Here is a 19,052-nt window from a genome sequence, read left to right as displayed (position 1 = left end):
TTTTTCCTACAAGTTTCCTCAGTAGTTATCTCCCATTTTCAGTCAGTTCTCAGACAAGCCTGATTTCTGGGGACAGTCTTAATGTAGACCTCCAGGGCATTCCTCTCTTATTCCCTTGGTTATCTGCCGCGCTTCATTCATGAAGCTCTCATCTTTGTTATGGCAGTGGACTCGGTATTGTTCTCTTGCCATGGAAAGGCTCTCTCCCACCCCCTTCTCCTCACCCAGTGTTAGTCATCCTCTCTCACAACACTGAGCGACTGCTACCAGTGGCTTTTAATGGAGTTCACCTTAGATTCCGTGTAACCTCTTACTGTATTAACCAAACCATTTATTTGAAAATTTGCCACAAAAGTTTCAGAAACATTATCTCTATTAATATCATTCCTATTTGCTTCCTTAATCCATTTTTCCTTATCACTTAACTTATATATAAAGTGTCTTCTGTCTTTACTTATACATAAAATTCAACCAGTTAGCCCAGTCTGTGATCTACCATTATTCCTGACTGTCTCTCCTTATTCCTCTTCCTCATTTGCCAGTAGCCTCCATGAACCAACCTGGGGTTCATATAATCTTCTATTACTCAACATCTATCCTGCCTCTCCATTTTTATTTGATCATGACCTTTGTTCATACCGTAATCCCATTCTCTCCTTTAATTTTTTCTTTTTTAAATACCTCAACTGACGCATTCTAGGTTTGTGTTAATTTCCACTTCTTTCTTTCTTCTTCTTCCCCCTTCCTCCTGCAGAAAATCCTACCTTAATTTAAACAAGATCCTTCTTTCACCGACCCCCTATTGCACTGAAATACATTCTGTAGTTTTGATAGGTACACTCTTTCCTATATGGGGCAATCCGTTCCCATCATCTGTTTTCGGTATGCTAGCGTGAATTCATTTGCTCTCTGAATTCAGGCCTATTCATAGGATTCCTACCAGTGGCTTTAATTACCTCTAACATTTCAATCTCTTGACTGCCTCAGCTACTAGAGCCTGCTGGAAAATATCTAGTCTCCTTCCTTTGAAATATAAGGTATTTCAAATTTGTTCCTAAACACATTCTCTTCTCAGCACCTATGTATTACCGTCTCTCTTCTTCCAATTACTCCACTGCCTTTCTAGCCTCATTCCTTTAGCTCGTGTACCTTCCTCTGCTTGCCAAAGCTCTTTTGCATCTTTTGAGATCCAATTAAACTGTACATCCTTTCAAATTTTTTATGATTTTCCAAGGCTGTTAATCCTGCACTCCCACATAGCACTCTATTAAAACTTATATTAAAGAACCTATGGTACTAAATTGTAATGTCACAGGTATATATAGGTAGATCTCTCACACACACTGTTATTCAACTCCTAGACAATCAGCTGTGGGGAAAAAGGTCATGTCTTAGTCGTCTTTTTATCTAAGGATCTGGCATATTCATTTATACCTTTACATTATAAATGTACTGACATTTTCTACATTTTTGGATGGAGGGAGTTTAAAGTTAAGACTGAACAAATGAAAGTCTGACTACCCAACCTGTCATATATGGTCTTTACATCTGAGTCTATTCTTTCCTGTCCTTGCCTATTCCCCAAGTAACTTTCTAACTCCACAGTTTCATATATATATATATACATATATATATATATATATATACACACACACACACACACACACACACATGAAATTTTTTAAACCTACAAGCCTTTTCCAGACCATGGACTAGACCCTTATGTGCCTTTTCTTCGTCCATGGTTAATAAATCCTCTCCTTTAGACAGTTCAGAAAATCCTATCTTCTTCATGAAGACTTCATTTTCCTTCATTTCTTCCACTGATTATCTCAAAACATATAATTACCCACTTGCTTTCCCATTGTACAACACTGACTTCACCAATATTAGAACTTCATTACTGACCTACTCACTAAAGGTTGAAAGTTGACATAAAGCTAGTTCATTCTGGTGATCTCTGAACCCACTTTTGGTCCAGTCTACAGATATGATATCTGTAAAGGTATCGAGACTGTGATATACTTAGTATTAATTTAACGATCTGTGTGTTTTACCATCCATATTTTATGCTTTGTTTGTCAGCTCCTAAAGTAGTGGTTCTTAACGTGTTGACAGGCATGACAAAAAGCCCCTTAAAAAGTGTCTCCCCTGCTGCTTTCCTGATCTGTAGTCAGATGCTCTACCACTGAGCTATACCCCCTGCTTTCCTTATCTGAACATAAAAACAGAGTTTTGCCCATGTTGTCTTTTCTGTACTGTTCTAACTCGCAGCGGGAACGGATTGTAAAGTCCAGCGTACCGGCTTCCTTTGAGAACTACGACCCTAGAAAACAGCCTACATACGTGTCACTTGCTAATTCAGAACACAGAGCCAAGGGCAGATGGTGCTTCCTAAGTTACTGATGGAAACCGTGCGCTTGCGCTGCCCATTGACGCAGGCTCGCCTGCTCTCTCTCCTCCAGCTGCAGGTACCTTCAGCTGCACCATGAAATTCACTGTCCGGGACTGCGACCCTGACACGGGGGTTCCAGCTGAGGAGGGCTATGATGATGAGTACGTGGTGAGTCTCCCCTGCAGAGAGACTCACTTTGACCCCTTGCACCACTGAGTGACTTCTGTCTGGAGAGAACATTTTCATCTGACATGAACTTACGGGATTGTATTCTTCTCAAACACATTACAGCTGAGGAGGACCTGGGCTAATCCTGTGGTGGGAGTGCATCATGCCAAAGAGAATTGGGATTTACCACTTCAGTACTGATTAAAGCAAAACCCACCCTTTTTAATGTTTTTATAATAGGGATAACTAAGAGATGAAAAGAATTACATGATTTTCATTGAGATCAGTTTTATTTAACGTATTGGGGGTAGGGTTTTTGTTGTTCAGCAGCTTCTAGTTTGCTTATAATGTAGCCACATCATGGACTGAAAAGCCTTCACAGAATGCAGGGAAAAGTTTTAGAAATATCTACCTGTTCGTGAATGTGAAGTTCAGAAGGCCCTGTACGGCTTGAACTCTGCAGTTACGTGTGGCAATGTGACTGCTTTGTACCTACACCAGGGCTACAGACGTTGATCTGAATATGGCTCTTGCCAGATGACCTGTTTTCTTGCTCTCTTTGCTAGGGCCTACCTTGTCAGACTTATCCAGACTACAGAACTTCAAACTAGCTTGGTAGTAGAGGTTTTCCTAGGCTCCTGCAAAGGCTATAACACAGGATGATAAAACCAAATGAACTAATCTCTTCTACCTTTGTACTGAACTGAGAGGACTCATTTTCTGACCCCTGTTTGTTAACCCACTAGCTAGAAGATCTTGAAGTGACTGTGTCTGACCACATTCAGAAGGTAATGAAGCCTAACTTTGCTGCTGCCTGGGAAGAGGTAGGCGACACCTTTGAGAAAGAAGAGACCTTTGCCCTCAGTTCTACCAAAACTCTTGAAGGTGAGAACAGTTTTGCTATCAGTATATTGCCTGATAGCAGTCTAACACCTAATAGGCATATTTGTTATTCCAAAAGGACTCCCTTTTCTTTAAAAACTCCGTAAACTATTTCACTTTAAAAGGCCAGAACGCTGTCTTCATCATCTAACAGGGTCAACCCATTTCCAGTCCAGTAGCCTCCCTCCAAACACCACCACCAACCCTGTGCACCCCCAACTCCCAGCACCAGCCAGTGCAGAGGCAGATCCCTACGCTGACCTTTTCTCATACGGTTGCATCAATCTTCTCAACACAGAAGCTGTCAACAACATCATCACATTTCTGGGCATGCAGCCATGTGAGAGGTCAGACAAAGTACCTGAGAACAAGAATTCCCATTCCCTCTATCTGGCAGGTAAGAAACTTTCACCAGATTTCTCCTGTATTTTGTTGCAAAATTTGATAGGAAGGCATGTGCATGGGCATCTCATGCCCTGCTACTGTCCCATTATCCCATTATATGAGTTACAACTTGAAGCCCCATCAAAATGAATAATTTGTTTCAGCTGTTTAATTTGCATGCTATTCTTAGATGGTTCTTTTAAGATGTATATTTGGCCCAAGACACTTAAATCTCTTCTACAGATACCAGTGCCCCCCCCCCCCCCCCCCGCTTAAGTACTCCATATCGATATTATTGAATACCTTCTATGTACCTGGTATTATTGGAATATAAAAGATTATTTAGAATTTGTTTGTAGGATTCAATTCCCACCATAAGCACAAATCTCTAGAAAAGCTGAACTAAAATAATAGAAAGGAAATGCAGGCAGAGCACGATCAATTTCATTATTCAGAGCTTGTTTTGAGTTCTTAAATGGTTTTCCTCACTTTTTTCCTCTCAGGTGTATACAGAGGTGGCTATGATTTATTGGTGAGGTCCAGGTTGGCCTTAGCAGATGGGGTGACCATGCAGGTGACTGTCAGAAGCAAAGAGGGAACACCTGTAGATGTTATCTTGGCTTCTGTTGGATAAGTTTTTACTGGGTGAGATGAATGTACCCTTCACTGTCAGTGGGCTTTCAGGCTATTGGCATGAATTTCCCAGAATCATACTTTCAAAAATGAATGACTTCAGAAAAGCAAATTAAATGTTTGGCCCTGAGCCAGCAGATCAAGCAGATGTCTGTCCTTGTGCATGTCTTTTTGTTGTTCCTTTTTCTTTGTATTATACTTGGTCAGCTTTGGTATGGTACTACAGCTTTGGGTGATCTTGAAAATCAAATACTATCCTATGCCCCAGCTGCTTAACTTCATTAAGTTCTTTAATTCACTGTGTATCTGAAAGCTCCTGGCAATGTTGGAAAGCTTTTATCCCAGAGGGGTGGTGGGGGAGCGGGAGCCAGAGTCCACTTTTGTCAAAATTCATTTTTATTAATAGAAAATAAACACTTATTCCAGTTGTTATACTTGAAGTTGCTAATAAAAAAAAAAAGAATTTAAAATCACCACTTAATAATCCTGTTTTAACTGAGACAATGAAACTGTGGCTTAAAAAAAAAAGTATTCAGCACCATTTGCTCATAGAACTTTCAGACTTTGTTCTTAAAGTTTCTAGAACTTTCCTGTCTGTAAAGTACAGGAATTGCTGCGCTACATGAGGAACCCTCTCTGGGACGACCAACGAGAAGTTAAGCAATCAGTATATATTCAGCCTGGTAACTTGGACCGTACAACGATCCCCTCCTCTCCACTCCGGCTCAGGAGGGACATGCTTCTAAGCACTGAGGTATGACGAGTCCGACTGTTATTAGCTGGAAAGACCAGTTCTAACAGCAAATAACAGTAAATCTCTGGCACAGAGACTACTGTCCTTAATGTTCTGTGATTTTAGGAAATTCTGTAAATAGCTTGGCTTTACTTCAATTTACTCAGAAATGAAACATGTTTAATAAGGTTAAACTACTCTGCTAGAGTAAGTGTCTGCTGGTTTAGTGTCCTTATAAAATACATACATAATACGTGTAGGTAAATCATAGTCTTAAAGTATACTTAGAATACTGCGTTATTGAAACCAAAGTCTAACAAAATGACTACAGTTAGAAGCAGCTAATGAAACTAAATCCAAAGTTCTGACAAGGGAGACTCATTCTCACTTGAAGCTGTGTCACTTAGAGAATTAAAGCCATTCAAGGCGAGGTGAAGGTGGCACCTTTAGATAATTCCAACCAGGGCCAGAAATTAGCATTTCTAAATATTTCAGAAAAATCCATAGAAGTGTTTCAAAGACTTTTATGCAAAAGAATGTCTGTCTGTCTGTCTTTCTGCATCAGTGAGTAGTAGTGCCCATCAGAATTTCCTAATAACACAAAGGCAAGTCCATACACTTGATCAGATGTCAAAGGAATGGGAGGTGGACTATTAGGTCACCCTTAGAGCTTCTGCTGGCTTTTTACTATATGCTGTTCACCAGTGTGAGTCAGGTGGACTTTTGTGAGAGAAGAGTGTTTGGTGGCCAGGACCTCTTTTGGGCGTTTCTTGCTAAGTGGAATACACAACAGATAAGGGAATAGGGGAGGTAATACAGGGAAGCTACTCTTTCCAGCTCAGAAGGAGTTGATGAAGCCCATATATGCATTCAAGAAGCCCATGGGATCCTCTAGCTGTGGATAGTGGCTAATGTGGTCATCCAGAATCGACACTGTGGACCGCGGCAGCGTTTTCCTAGTGGAAGAGAACAGCATGTAGGTGAACTTGAGGCTGGAGGGAGGGGGAGGGATGTAAGCCAGTGGGCAGCCCTAGTAAACGCCCCTGTGGACATACCACACTGGAAGGAACCAACAAAGAGCTTATTCACCTTCTACTTTGGAATTATATCTATCTTAGGCAGGTAAACTTGCCAATTCCATTTATGATGTATACAGACTAGTTTTTAAATGCTCATACTCCAACAGACAACAACGTGAAAACATAACACATATGCAACACATGTCAGAGCGGGATGACTTTCAGCTCCTTGGAGAAGTGGGCCATTCAGCAATTCACTGTCCAAGTAAAGATAACAAAAGACCTTGCTTAACCTGAGGAGATGAGAGAGGGTATTTTTGTTTAAAATTAAATGTAAGCTATTTACTACTGGGTTGTTTCTACTAGGCCATGTGAAGGTATGGAACATTTTTATGTGACATAATCAAGCTCTCATATTCCGACACCTTCCAAATAAATACCTAGAGAGGAGAACAACCTGCAAAGGCACTTTCCCACAGTTCATTCTCCCCATGCAGTCTCCTCAGCTGAGGCCAATGAGCTGGCTTTACAATCAGACTAAAGCAAACGCTTCTTAAAATATATCCACTTCCATTCCTTGGTTCACGTGATAGCTGTTTCTTACCTGTACATCTCGGAACATGTAGTAACCATGATAGTGAAAACAGACTGTATAAACCAAGAGAATGTATAACTGAAGTTCTTGATCTTTACATTATGTGAGAGTAAGATTCCCCATTTCATCCTCTATTATGTGTTTCCTAGATGAACAGCCAGTGAGGTCAGAGACAGAGGCTAGACTGCCTCAACAGACAGTCCTGTTCACCACTGTCAGGATGAGGTACTAAGAAAACAAAGACCCCTGAGGGAGACTCACCTGTACAGCTCCAAAAACTCTGGATAGGGATTCACTGGATCCAGTGGCCCATAGATAAAATGAACTAGGAAAGGGAAGAGGAATGAATTATTAACAGCGCTCACATCCATTTTTCTATTCCCACTGCAAAATTAACTACCCCTCAAAAACAAAATTTTTTTTCTTTAAATTTTTTTCATAATAGAAAACCTAGCTTCTTTCAATTAGTAGGTTACAAGGAACATATGGGAACAAGCCTAAAAATCAGTCCATTTGAGACCTTTTCTCCTATAAACAACCATTCAGTCCCTTCATCTCTTCTGTGCCCTGGACCAAAAGGAATAAGCCCCACTTCCAACATTCCATTTTTATAAATCCAGAAGACTGTCATTCTTTAAGTCTCTCTCTTCAGTTACAGTTGACCCTTGACATTTGAAATCAACCAGTGATATCCTGAGCACTAATTACTCTGTATGAGATAGTGCACTGAATTTCTTTTTTAAATCCGTAAGAATGAAGAGACAAATAAATAAGCAGAGACCACCTATAGCCTCTTTATTAGTAATCTAAACAGCCTGCTGTCCCAGCAATTCAGCATTGAACGTGGCAGCTACTGACAATGCACAGCACAGAAACTGTTCCAACTCGCACTCCTGACAGAGACACCAACTCCCTTTGCAACAGGATCTCAATGTTTTATATACTTCTCTTCAACACATGTCACTGGCTGCCAGATTAAAGAAAGGATGGCCAGTTACATCTGAACTTCAGATAGTGACTTTTTTTTTTAGCATATCTCAAATACTGCATAGCATATACTTATCCTAAATAGGTGTTTGTTGTTTATCTGAAATTCAAATTTAGCTAGTTATCTTGTATCTTTGTTTGCTAAGTCCAGCAGTTATTTAACCCGTAGTCCCTCAGTTTTCCTATCAAGAGGTAATATAGAGGGACTTCTCTGGTGGTGCAGTGGTTAAGAATCCGCCTGCCAATGCAGGGGACACGGGTTGGAGCCCTGGTTGCAGGAAGATCCCACATGCTGCAGAGCAACTAAGCCCGTGCGCCACAACTAGTGAGCCTGCGCTCTAGAGCCCGCAAGCCACAACTACTGAGCCCTTGTGCCACAACTACTGAAGCCTGCATGCCTAGAGCCCGTGCTCTGCAACGAGAAGCCACCACAATGAGAAGCCCATGCGCTGCAACTAAGACCCAACACAGCCCAAGATAAACTTTATTTAAAAAAAGAAAAAAGAGGTAATATAGAAATACTCACTGGGAATAGATACAGAGGCAAGAGCTCCCACCCAGCGTCTTCTAAACTTCTTCCTTTGATTGATGTACTGCAAGAGACTATAGGACAGATAAGTCAGCCAGAGTAAAACAAGAAACTTTTTTTTGCTATGGGGATGCAAAGGCCTGACAGGAACCACAAGGAACACGACCTACTGAACACGATCAATGTTTTCTCAATCCAGAAGCAACTTGGCATTCCTGGGAATGGCCCACTTAATTTACCCGTTTCCGTTACCCTCTAGAGTTAACCACCATGTAGCTATGGCAGTGATCACGCCTACTATCGATGTTAGAATTAATGGTTCTTTGTGTTTATTAAGCAGGGAATGAAATCTAGGAAGGCTGGAAGTTACTTTGGATTACATGTGACTAAAGTCTGGGTCTAGAATTCTGATTTTGGCTTCACCACTAACAAGCTCTGTGACTCAAAAGTTGTTGGTAACACACACATCTTTCCTCATCTTCAAGAGACTGAACTACATGATCTCTAAATTGGCATTTACTTCTAAAATTCTGTGTAGAAGTTCATGAGCACAAAACTTCAACCTCTGCATTTCATCTGACCACAGATAAAATGGAGGCAGAGTCCTCATCCTACAGTGTAAGATGTCACAGCTACATTTTAGAACTCAAATTCATGTATTCTAATTATTCTGCCTGCCAACTCCAGGACAATTAATTTTGTGAACTTCAAATATCACCTCTTAGAAATGGTATTTAGTTTCTTGAAAGCACAAGGGAATTTTACAAGAGGGCTTTGTTTTTCAGTTTTTTTATATTAAAATGAATCTTCAAGGGTCCCATTCCTTAGGGAGGAATGGCTCCCTCGACCTCACAGTTCCCAGCAGAGCCACCAGTTAACACACTGGAAGCTACACTGACCCAGCTGGCAAAGAGACAGGGCCTTACCCCAAGTAGTTCTGGATACACTATCTCTAGGTCCCTCTGCGAAAGTGGCTACATTCTCATTTGAACCAAAGCATGGGGATTCTTTGTACAAGACAGAGAAACCTCCCTTCTCAGTCCCTGTTGCTACAGAAAAGATATGAAAAAGGAAACAATCTGTACTTTGAGAGAGGCATTAAGCACCTTTCAGAATTATGATTAGACATTTTGAAACATTTACTATTGACAAAAGGTCCAAAGACGATTTGCCAGTCAGTCAGTTACAGACTAAATTAGCATTAGAATTTGCAGCTGTTTATCCAAACTTATGGTGCCAAATGGCTTAGGCTCAGAGCTCACTCTATTCTCAATTTCTTTCTTCTTAGAAAGTACAGAGCATGACTTTTTGGTTTGCCTCATAGGTCATAACCACTCTCCTTGTGGTTATGAAAGCAAGGAACAGAACACACAATCCCACATCTTTCCCCACTTCCCAAAAGAAGTGTCTCTGGAAACCAAAGCAAAGGGTTATTTCTTACCTGTCAATAACCAAGTTCCCGTCATTGTTGCGTATCCCTGCCCACATGTCCCACAGTTCACTCTCAGAGGGTCGAGTGTATGGCCCAAAGACCGGGGTGAGACTGAACGAGTCCAAAAAAGCAGAAAGGTAAGTGTGAGAAGAACTCAGTACATCAAGTATGATTGGAACCTCAGGTCATGTATGTCTGACCCTTGACTGGTTTATGAATTCCTTCTACTACTTGCCTGGCAGTGGTCAACACCTTTACTTTAAAGGGTCAAACCCTAAGATTTGGCCCAGAACTTTAATGGCAGCAACTTTTCACTACATTGCTCCCATGCTGAAGTGAATCAGTGTTTGACAATGACTTACCCTCGAGAGAATACGAAGAAGTTCATCAGTCGCGTGAGGATGGGTGACAGCATGCCTCCATCTTTGAGAAGCTATAGGTGTAAAAGTAAAAATCAAGAGTCCAAAGAAAGAAAACTATCCAGGATAAAAGGTTTTATATTAGGAACTAAAAAAGGACTTTAGCCAAATCTGCTGGCTTTTAGTTTCTTGTTTTGCTTACCCACATTCTTCTCCCATAGAAAACAAACCTATTTCTAATTCCCTTTAAGATTACATTCTACGCTTCCCTAAATCCCGAAGACTTTTAACTGATTTATTCAACTTTAGACTAGGATCCCAATTTGTTCAAACATCATGCTAAAGACACAACTCTTTAGATAGCTGTACTTCTCCAAATATTTGTTGCTGTCATTCTCAGAAATAAGCCTTTATTTATCTAGGGGTCACTTCTGCTTTATTTTTCCTTTATTAAGGAAAAAATTAACTTCATTAACATGAGTTCATGATGAAACAGATTTTAACTACAGCCCTTGAGAGCAGGTATGGCCGTTATAAAGATACCAGCATTATTTATATCAGTATAAACCTTAAAAACTAAAGATCTAGTCAGTGGAGTAACCAACCTTTTGGAGAAGGAGAGGACGGTGAGTCTCAGGAAATATACCTGTAGGAGAAGAGACTTAGGGTAGTTATTTACCAACAATCTTAGGCCAAACATAGGCCCATTATTGGAGACAATTCACCCTATTAGTCACGTTGAGGGCTTTTACTGCCAAAAACCAAACTACAAAAAAAAACTTAGTACTGTCATTTATTATTTATCCAGGGAATTCTGTGTTTACCAGGTCAAACTCTATCCCACTGGGATCACTTTCCCCACTGTAGAGAGAAGGGAAAAATATGTCATGGTCATCCACATTGCTGATGCCTAGACTCTGGCTCCCCTTAGCGTTTCCACCCGTTCCTCAGAATACATAATGTTGTTAACTATTCGGGCTGCAAAGGAAACCAGAGATTTTTCAGAAGTGTAGATACTTCAAAACACCTAGAGCTTTTCCGTTTCCATTTTTTTCCAGAGTCAATGGGAGAAAGCCATGAGCGTTACTGATAAAGGGACAAACAGACTCCTCTCCCAATCTGCCCTTAAGGTATTCTAAGGTATTCGGGGGACACCTGGATATTCATGGATTTACAAGCCAGGCTCAATGGCAGGCAAAGAACGAGAAACATCTCCAAAAGGTCTAAAATCAAGGGCTCACTAATTTCCAACTGAAACTTGGCACTGCTGTGAATTGAGAGTTTATGACACAAACCACAGCAGTAGTAGAAGCACCTGTGGCTTCATCTCAACTGTCTGCAGAACCCACTGCAGTTGTTGCAGAGATTGCGAAATACCATCTGCACTCCCCGCTACTTCTAGTCACAGTTGTTCCCAGACACACCACAAGATCTTGCTGGAAAATGCATTAAATACATTTTAAAAAGCACATCTTACTATAACACAGCTTTTTATTAACTTATGTCAAGATAATCAGTTTCCTTTGTAATCTTACTTTATTTTCTATATTTAAAAATATTACTCTGAGAAAGCGTCAGTAAATCTCATCAGGCCACAAAGTGGTTCATGGCATGAAAGAGGTAAAGATCCACCACTTTGCTTGGGTCTGTTTGCAGTACCATCAGGTTACCATTTAGACGTCACCGCCGTATCTAAATGTGGCCCTCTAGGCTACACCTCACTTTCCACCCGCCTCCAAGGCAGTTACCTCCATTCGACAGACAGAGACTCTTGATGGTAAGCCGACCAGATCGATTCTGCTTGAACCTAGAGATGGGGAGGGAAACACATAGCTTACTGAGCAGCTGAAGACAAACTCCCAAGAGGGAAAAGGGCCAGAAAGAACCCAGAACAATGTACTTCTCTCATCTTAAACGAGTGAAACCTGTGAATTGTACACAAGTCATGGCTTCACTGACCTATAGAGCAGCTCCTGAGCAACGATATCCCCATAGTCGTGAGACAACAGGTTGATCCTACGGTTCTGGAGCCCCAGATGCCGCAAAAGAGCTTCCACGATGCTGGCCTGCTCGAATATGGAATAGTGATGTGGTCTCTAGGGAAAGGAGAGCCCAGATACACAGGGTGAAGTCAAGGGTGCAGGTGTGTCTGCCAGCCTGACCCCTCCATCCTTGCCTACCCGCATCCCGCAACACTGCCCCATCTAGATGCTGCTTACCGGTTTGTCACTGAAGCCAAAGCCTAGGAAATCAAGGGCAATCACTCGATGAAACCTGAGGGTCAGACCTTCCCAAATCTACAAGAAGGAAAGGGATGGTTTGGTCTTTCTAATCCTGCCCCTCCTCTTCTCCAACCTACAGCAGCAAAGGAGTTTCATCCCTATCTCAGCTTAATAAACAGACTTCGATAAAGGGAAAATCTCATGAAACCACCACAGGCCCACAAATGATCCTCCTGAAAAGTGCTTTATTCCTTATAATTAATCTCCATTGAGGGAGGAACTCCAACATTTTTTAACTTGGCAATGATCGCTCCCAGATTGCCAAAGACTTTTTTACTCCCTTACAGTAAATGAGCAACAGTTCTACATTTAATCCTATTTTATTAAGCAACTCAAATATGCAAGTCTCCCAGTGCTGACAACAAAATCCTCGATTTTGGATTTTTAAAGGCATAGAAGGATCCAGAAGTCTGATTTCCTTACCTTGTACCAATCATAGCTGGATGTTGGAAAGCCGTGTAAAAGCACAACTATCTCTGGACTTCCAACCACACCCACAGAGTCTGGGAAGAGAGAGATCAGTTAGGCCGATGCCCTAAGAAAATAACCTTGAAGGTATGAAAAATCTAAATAATCTGGTATAAAGGACAAGAAACCTTGACCAAATTAATGAAATTAAAATAATAGATTTTTTTTAAAATGAAAGCTTATTGCTTTACGTAAGACTAGGCATTTGATATCTGTTTTCTTTTATTCTGTATATTTAAAAATTGTAAATATAGCCAATATTTTATAACTTTAAATGGAGTATAATCTATTAAAATATTGAATCACTAATGTTCTACACCTGAACTAATATTGTAGATCAACTATACTTCAATTTTTTATAAACGTAAATAGCTCGCTTTATATGAAAATACTTGACGGCAGACTGCTTACTTTCACCTAGATTTTTAAGAAGTATTTCCTCATTTCTCCCTTTATTCTGTATCATTAATATGTAAATTGCTTTTCCACAGTAAAAAGTAAAGCTTCACAGTTAAAAGTATACAGTCACAACTTAATAACTACAAGTTCTTTGTACCTTATTATTAATGGCCTCACAAAAATTCCCTTCCTCAACCCAGTGAGTGCCTCAGTTTATGCCATTTGTCCAACAATTTTATTTCCCGCAGAGGAGACTCAACTGAATATTAAGAGCATAATGCTCAACTATTGCAAAATTCTAGCAACTATAAGAAAAGGCCAATAAACATGAACATTTTTTAATGTATAAACATCTTTTAAATTAGCCAAATATTTAAACAGTAAGTAGCCTTGCTAATAAAAAATAGTATTAGATTAAAACTGATAGATTCATATACTGCCACTGGCATGAGAATTTGATAATAAGGTTTACAAAAATAATTCAGTTAGAAGCAATGAAAAATTGTATATACTTTAGCCTAGGAGTCTTATTCTTGAGAATCCATGCAAATAAATCATTTCATTTACATGAAGTACTATTTGAAAAAATAAGGAAAAAATTAACACATACATGGAGATTTCCCTTTAACATTATTTAAAACATTGGAAAACTAGAAACAACCTAAGTGACCAACATAAAGAAAATTATATACTTACTTTTAGTTGAATATAGCGAATGAGAGGAGGTCAGGAGCAATAATGAAAAACGGTTTATGACAAACATTTTTCGTTATTGCTCTTGACCCCCGCCCAAAAGCAATCTTTTCCAATCTTGTTTCTCATTCCCTTTACCTATAAAATGAGGTGAACAGCACCTACCTCCAAGTACTGTTGTAAAGATTAAACGAAATTATGAAGGTTGAAAACATAATTCAATGCCTAGCATAAGGTAATTGGTAAGTAGCAGTCATAATAATTATTAGCAAATTAACTTAGACAAAAGTATAAGACTTAAATCACATTTAGTTATACATATAACAAATAATCTTTATAGAAACAATAAAATGAAATCAGAGATGAGGGGAACAGAACCAATGGCAGCTGTATCTATGGATGTTGTTTACATTATCTGACACTAGGGGCGCTCACAAAAGAAAGCCAGTACTATCTATCACTGCAAATCAGACTACAAAGTAAATTATACTGGTCACAGATAGACTACCAAATGTAAAATAGATAGCTAGTGGGAAGCAGCCGCATAGCTGGGAGATCAGCTCGGTGCTTTGTGACCACCTAGAGGGGTGGGATAGGGAGGGTGGGAGGGAGACGCAAGAGGGAGGAGATAATGGGGATATATGTATACGTATAGCTGATTCACTTTGTTATACAGCAGAAACTAACACACCACTGTAAAGCAATTATACTCCAATAAAGATGTTAAAAAAAAAAGTCAAAATCAGAAAAAATAAATAAATTATACTAACAAGTCAGTCTATGGACGTTGGAATCTCCATTCTACCACCCTCACCCTCCCAGCAATTTTCTTTGAGTTTCCCTGCTATCAAATTAATGAGGGGAATTAGTCCATTCCTTCAAATGGACACTACACAGAAAAAGAGGTTTTTCCCCTCCATCACTGAGGGGCAACAGAGACCAATGGACGCAAAATAAGTACCTCAGAGGGACCCACGGGACCTCTACGTGCAGAGTGTTTCAAGAGCCCTGTTCTTACCTTGGTAGAAGATACGCAGTCCCTTGTAGGTAAAAAATTTGCCTGATGACTTCCATGAGTGAAGAGCAGGGGAAAGCTGGGGGGGCGGGATGTGCAGATAGGCTGCAAGCAGGGGCACAGCCAACAGCCCCACCTGGACCCACCACTCCCTCATCCTGTAGGGAAATCAGAAACCCGGGGTAAGCAGTTGGGTGACACTGTACACGATTCTAACACAAGCCCCAAACTGGTAAAACAGGGTGGGGAATTTCTGTACCATGTGGGGACTACCCTGTCCTCCATGTCAACCATGGCAGAAAATTTACCAAGAATGTACGTGTGCTCTGCCTGCTATGGCAATCACCATATTTGCTCATCATTCTAATTTTAAGGAAAAAAATATACTATTTTCATATGTAATCTTCCCCCTCAACTTCATCCCACTTTAACCCCACAGCCCCTCCCCTTGTGCTCTTCCCAAGACCTGCTGTAGAGGTTTTATATAAAGTAAAAGGAAGATAAATTACTTAAGTAACTTCATTGTCTTTTATCAAGGCTTCCTGTGGGGAGGGAGGGTTCCCTTCATATTTACTCTAAAAGCTCTACCATCTACCCACCAGCCCCGCACCGGTAAAATGTTTTACATATATATATATATATATATATATATTTTTTTTTTTTTTTTAAACTAATGTTTGTTTAAAAAAAAAAAAAGTAGGAACATCACATGTCCTAAAGCAGAGAGCTGCTCTTGATTTTCTATTTATCAACCCTTTGACTCCAGTGAAGCCCAGTTTGCTACTACTATCTGGATTTGTGCTGAGAAACTGCTCAGGGTAAAGAGCCTGTGAAAGTAAGACGATAGGTGCCCTGTATATTCCAACGTAAGCAGCTTTATCATGACCCTGAATATCTAATCTCTTGAGAGGTCAGGGCAGCAGATTATATTTCTGCTTTTCTTAGCAGACTCTTGAGGAAGCTCCCCCATTTATTTAATTTCTTAGGATGCCCCTTCCTTCCCATCCCCCCAAAAAGAGGGGCAGAGCATCTGAGAACTGATTTCGTTTTGGGGAGGAAAGCACTGATTTGCACACCCAACTTTCCCATGCCCAGGACTTCGAAGGTCCAGATCAATTCATCCACAATGACAAGAAGTGCTAAACAGGAATTAGAAAGAGTTCCCTCTGTTTCTAGCTTATGACTCCTGATGGCCACCAGGGAAAGAACCATCAGTAGAATGGAAATTCTCTTAAAAACAGCCAGAATGGAAATACCGTCTAAAACTAAAATAAGAATTGTCAAGAACACAGAACTATAAATAAGGGGAATTAATTGTGAAAGCCCTGGTGGAAATGTCTTTGTGCCTGTATCCTTCTACCATATTACCTGTAATCTGGCCACAATCTCTAACAAACTAATCCAACTCACAAGATATTTATTTATTTTAGAGTTTTTTTCAAAAAATAAGAGCCTGTAGTTTCACATCCACAGAGAATCTCAGCTCTTTTGACTATTTTTAAGGTGTCACCAGGGCGGTCTTTTTTTTTTCTTCCCCCCTCTGAAGTCCATATCCATAAAACAGACCCAGTGATTTGGTTTTACCTTCCAAGGTAGACATATTAAAGATTAAGAAATGATTAGAAAAAATGCCCGGAACATGACCATTATATCACAATATCCACCCCCCACAGTAGTAGTAGGCTACATCCCATTATCTCCTGAAAAGGTGAGATGACTACAAGTATCAGGTTTAGATGATCATTTCTAAGCGCTACCTGTCCTGGACTTAAGCTTATACATTTTCACCTGCGCATTTCATCACTCCTGATCCCCGTACTTCTCATCTCATTCATTGACGGGTTCCAGCAGCCGAGTCTCTGCAGTGACTCAGCAGAGAGCCGGGGAGGGGATACGAGAGGAGCTGAGTAGGAGAGGCTCCCCCGCCCCGCCGCTGCCCACCATGCGGGGCGGTGAGGGGAAGGACGGACACTCTCCGCTCGGGACACCCTCACCCCGCACCTCTTCCTTCTCTTTTACGCTAAGAAAGCGAAGAGGCAACCCCTCAGAAAGCCGCTTTCTGTCTTAATTACTTCAGTAAAAATGCCCCCAACAACATTTTAGGATTTTTAGTACGTAAGCAATCAGGCAGTCAGTAGGCAAAATAGATTAAACATTTTTTGACCCAAATCTCCATTCTTTGATGAGCCAAGAATCAAGAGTACAAATTCAGCAAACCCCAGTAACAAACCTTCCAGAAATTAATGAACCTTTCCGAGCCTTTATTTCTTCATCTTGTAAATAGGAAAAATACACACATTTAATACCACCAAACCTGCCCACTTCACAGCATCGTGGTGAGACTATGAACTATTTTGTAAACCAATGCAAATAATTCATGTGTAATATTATGAGTTTGGTCACATCATTCTCACTTGGCTTCCTGTTACTGAAATCTCAAAAATACTTACGCCTCGGTGATAAGACACTGCCAGTTCTAGTCACACCTATGCGGTAACTCACGCCACGGCGACACCAGGGTCTTCAAATCCTAAATCACCGCAGGGCAATACCGGGGTCTCAAAATTCTAAATCGCGCCAGGGCGATGCAGGGGTCTAGAAACCCTAAATCGTGTCAGGGTGATATTCGGATGTTAAAATCCTAATTCACGCCAAGGCAAAACCCAGATCTAGAAACCCTAAACCGCGCCAAAGCGATGCTGGGATATAAAAACCCTAATCGCGCCAAGGCGTTACCGGGGTCTAAAAATCTTAAATCGCGTCAAAGTGAAACCGGGTCTAGAAACACTAATTCACACCTAGGGGGTACTGGGATCTAAAAATCCTCAATCGCGCAAGGGTGACACCAGGATCTAAAAAACCGTCAATCGCACCAAGGCGATGCCGGGGTCTAAAAATCCTCAATCATGCCAGGATGATGCCGAGGTCTAAAAAAAATTGTAAACCATATCAGAGTAATACCAGGGTCTAAAAATCCTAAGTCACTCCAGGGCGCTACCAGGGTCTAGAAATTCTAAACCGCACAGGGTGACGCCAGGGTCTAGAAATTCTAAATTGCATCAGAGAGATACGAGGGTCTAGAAATCCTAAATCAGGGAGATCAAGCGTTCTGAACATTCTACTGTGTGCAGGCGAGACATCCTCTTCCAAGCAGGTAGAACGGGCTCAGAGGACGGGAATGCATGCCCCTCACCCTCCAGAGATTTTCCCTCTACTGCGGGAGTCGCGCTCTGGCAGCCCCAGCTCGGACGGACAAAGTCCCACCCGCTGGCCCGCACCCCATTTGGGGACGACGGCTGCAAGCCAGTCACACACGCTCCCCCCACCCCCGCTCCCACCACGCACCCACCTGCGGAGGCGATCTCGGCGCACCATGGTGGCGTCTTATCCCATGCCGCCTGCACACCGGCCCTGAGCAAAGGGCGCGCCGCAGCGCCCGCAGCGGTGCAGGGTCGGCCGGCAGCTGGGCGCAGCCCACAGCCCGCGAGGGCGGCGCGGCCGCGGCAAGCAGCGAGCGGCCACCGGGGCGTGCGCTGCGGCAATGCGCAAGGCGCGGTTGCCGCAGAGGAGGCGCCGCCCGCCGTGATGCGCCGGGATGTGCTGGTGGCCGCGGCAGCGCAGAGTGAGTGGGCACCGACTTTTAGAGCCCACCCGCGCCCCGCCCCTGGCCCGCCCACCGCGCCGCAGTGCCCCTCCCGCCGAGGCCACCCCCTTCCCCGCAGCCCCGCTGAGGGCGCAAGGATGGGGCGCCCCTCCTACAGCAGCTGCTCCGGAGGGCTCCTTCAGGGGTATTGACCCCCACCAGCACCCCGCTGCTCCCTCACGGCCCCCTACCCTGAACCACAGGTTCTATAGCAAAAATCCTCCTCTGGCGAGTTAACACTACAGGAAGAGACGACAGACTTCCTGAGACTCCATCACCTCCCCCGAGACCACCCATAGGCCCCCCACCCCAGCCCCAGAGGTGGCCACTCGACCTCAGATGCAGTGGGACCAGGGCTTCCGCTGTGGTGCCGGCTCACATCCCGCTCACGATCCGCGCTGAGGCGGGGGCTCTGAACCGCTCGAGTGCCCGGGCC

The 19,052-nt window shown here is 42.1% G+C and overlaps 2 protein-coding genes across 5 annotated transcripts in view; one reads left to right on the top strand and one right to left on the bottom strand.

Annotated features, from left to right (window-relative positions):
* COPG2 (COPI coat complex subunit gamma 2) overlaps nt 1–4,608 on the top strand; it is a 129,366-nt gene extending 124,758 nt beyond the window's left edge. Inside the window, exons 21-24 of the mRNA XM_065884270.1 lie at nt 2,466–2,563; nt 3,310–3,448; nt 3,744–3,842; nt 4,333–4,608. Coding sequence (XP_065740342.1) covers nt 2,466–2,563; nt 3,310–3,448; nt 3,744–3,842; nt 4,333–4,463 — 467 coding nt within the window. The 3' untranslated portion in view covers nt 4,464–4,608. The remainder of the gene's footprint in view (nt 1–2,465; nt 2,564–3,309; nt 3,449–3,743; nt 3,843–4,332) is intronic.
* A 232-nt stretch (nt 4,609–4,840) lies between these two features.
* MEST (mesoderm specific transcript) lies at nt 4,841–18,502 on the bottom strand. 4 transcript variants are annotated; one of them, XM_065883367.1, is made up of 12 exons: nt 18,323–18,502; nt 14,977–15,131; nt 12,822–12,901; nt 12,336–12,413; nt 12,076–12,212; nt 11,865–11,923; nt 10,722–10,762; nt 10,120–10,190; nt 9,767–9,868; nt 8,323–8,399; nt 7,071–7,134; nt 4,841–4,906 (listed from the first exon to the last, which is right to left on the bottom strand). In XM_065883367.1, exons 1-12 carry the CDS (start codon nt 18,346–18,348, stop codon nt 4,846–4,848), a joined length of 951 nt encoding a protein of 316 aa, XP_065739439.1. In that variant the 5' UTR covers nt 18,349–18,502; the 3' UTR covers nt 4,841–4,845. The 4 variants fall into 4 exon arrangements, with proteins under 4 accessions (XP_065739439.1, XP_065739437.1, XP_065739438.1 ...); XM_065883365.1 differs by having other exon boundaries at nt 4,841–6,151; nt 18,323–18,370; XM_065883366.1 differs by lacking the exon at nt 4,841–4,906 and adding an exon at nt 6,034–6,151 and having other exon boundaries at nt 15,019–15,131; nt 18,323–18,348.
* Nucleotides 18,503–19,052: the final 550 nt, after the last annotated feature.

The sequence above is a fragment of the Phocoena phocoena genome, chromosome 9, assembly GCF_963924675.1.
Source record: "Phocoena phocoena chromosome 9, mPhoPho1.1, whole genome shotgun sequence".
NCBI lineage: Eukaryota > Metazoa > Chordata > Mammalia > Artiodactyla > Phocoenidae > Phocoena > Phocoena phocoena.
Note: the sequence above shows the minus strand (reverse complement) of the source record. Positions and strands in the feature narration are given on the sequence as shown.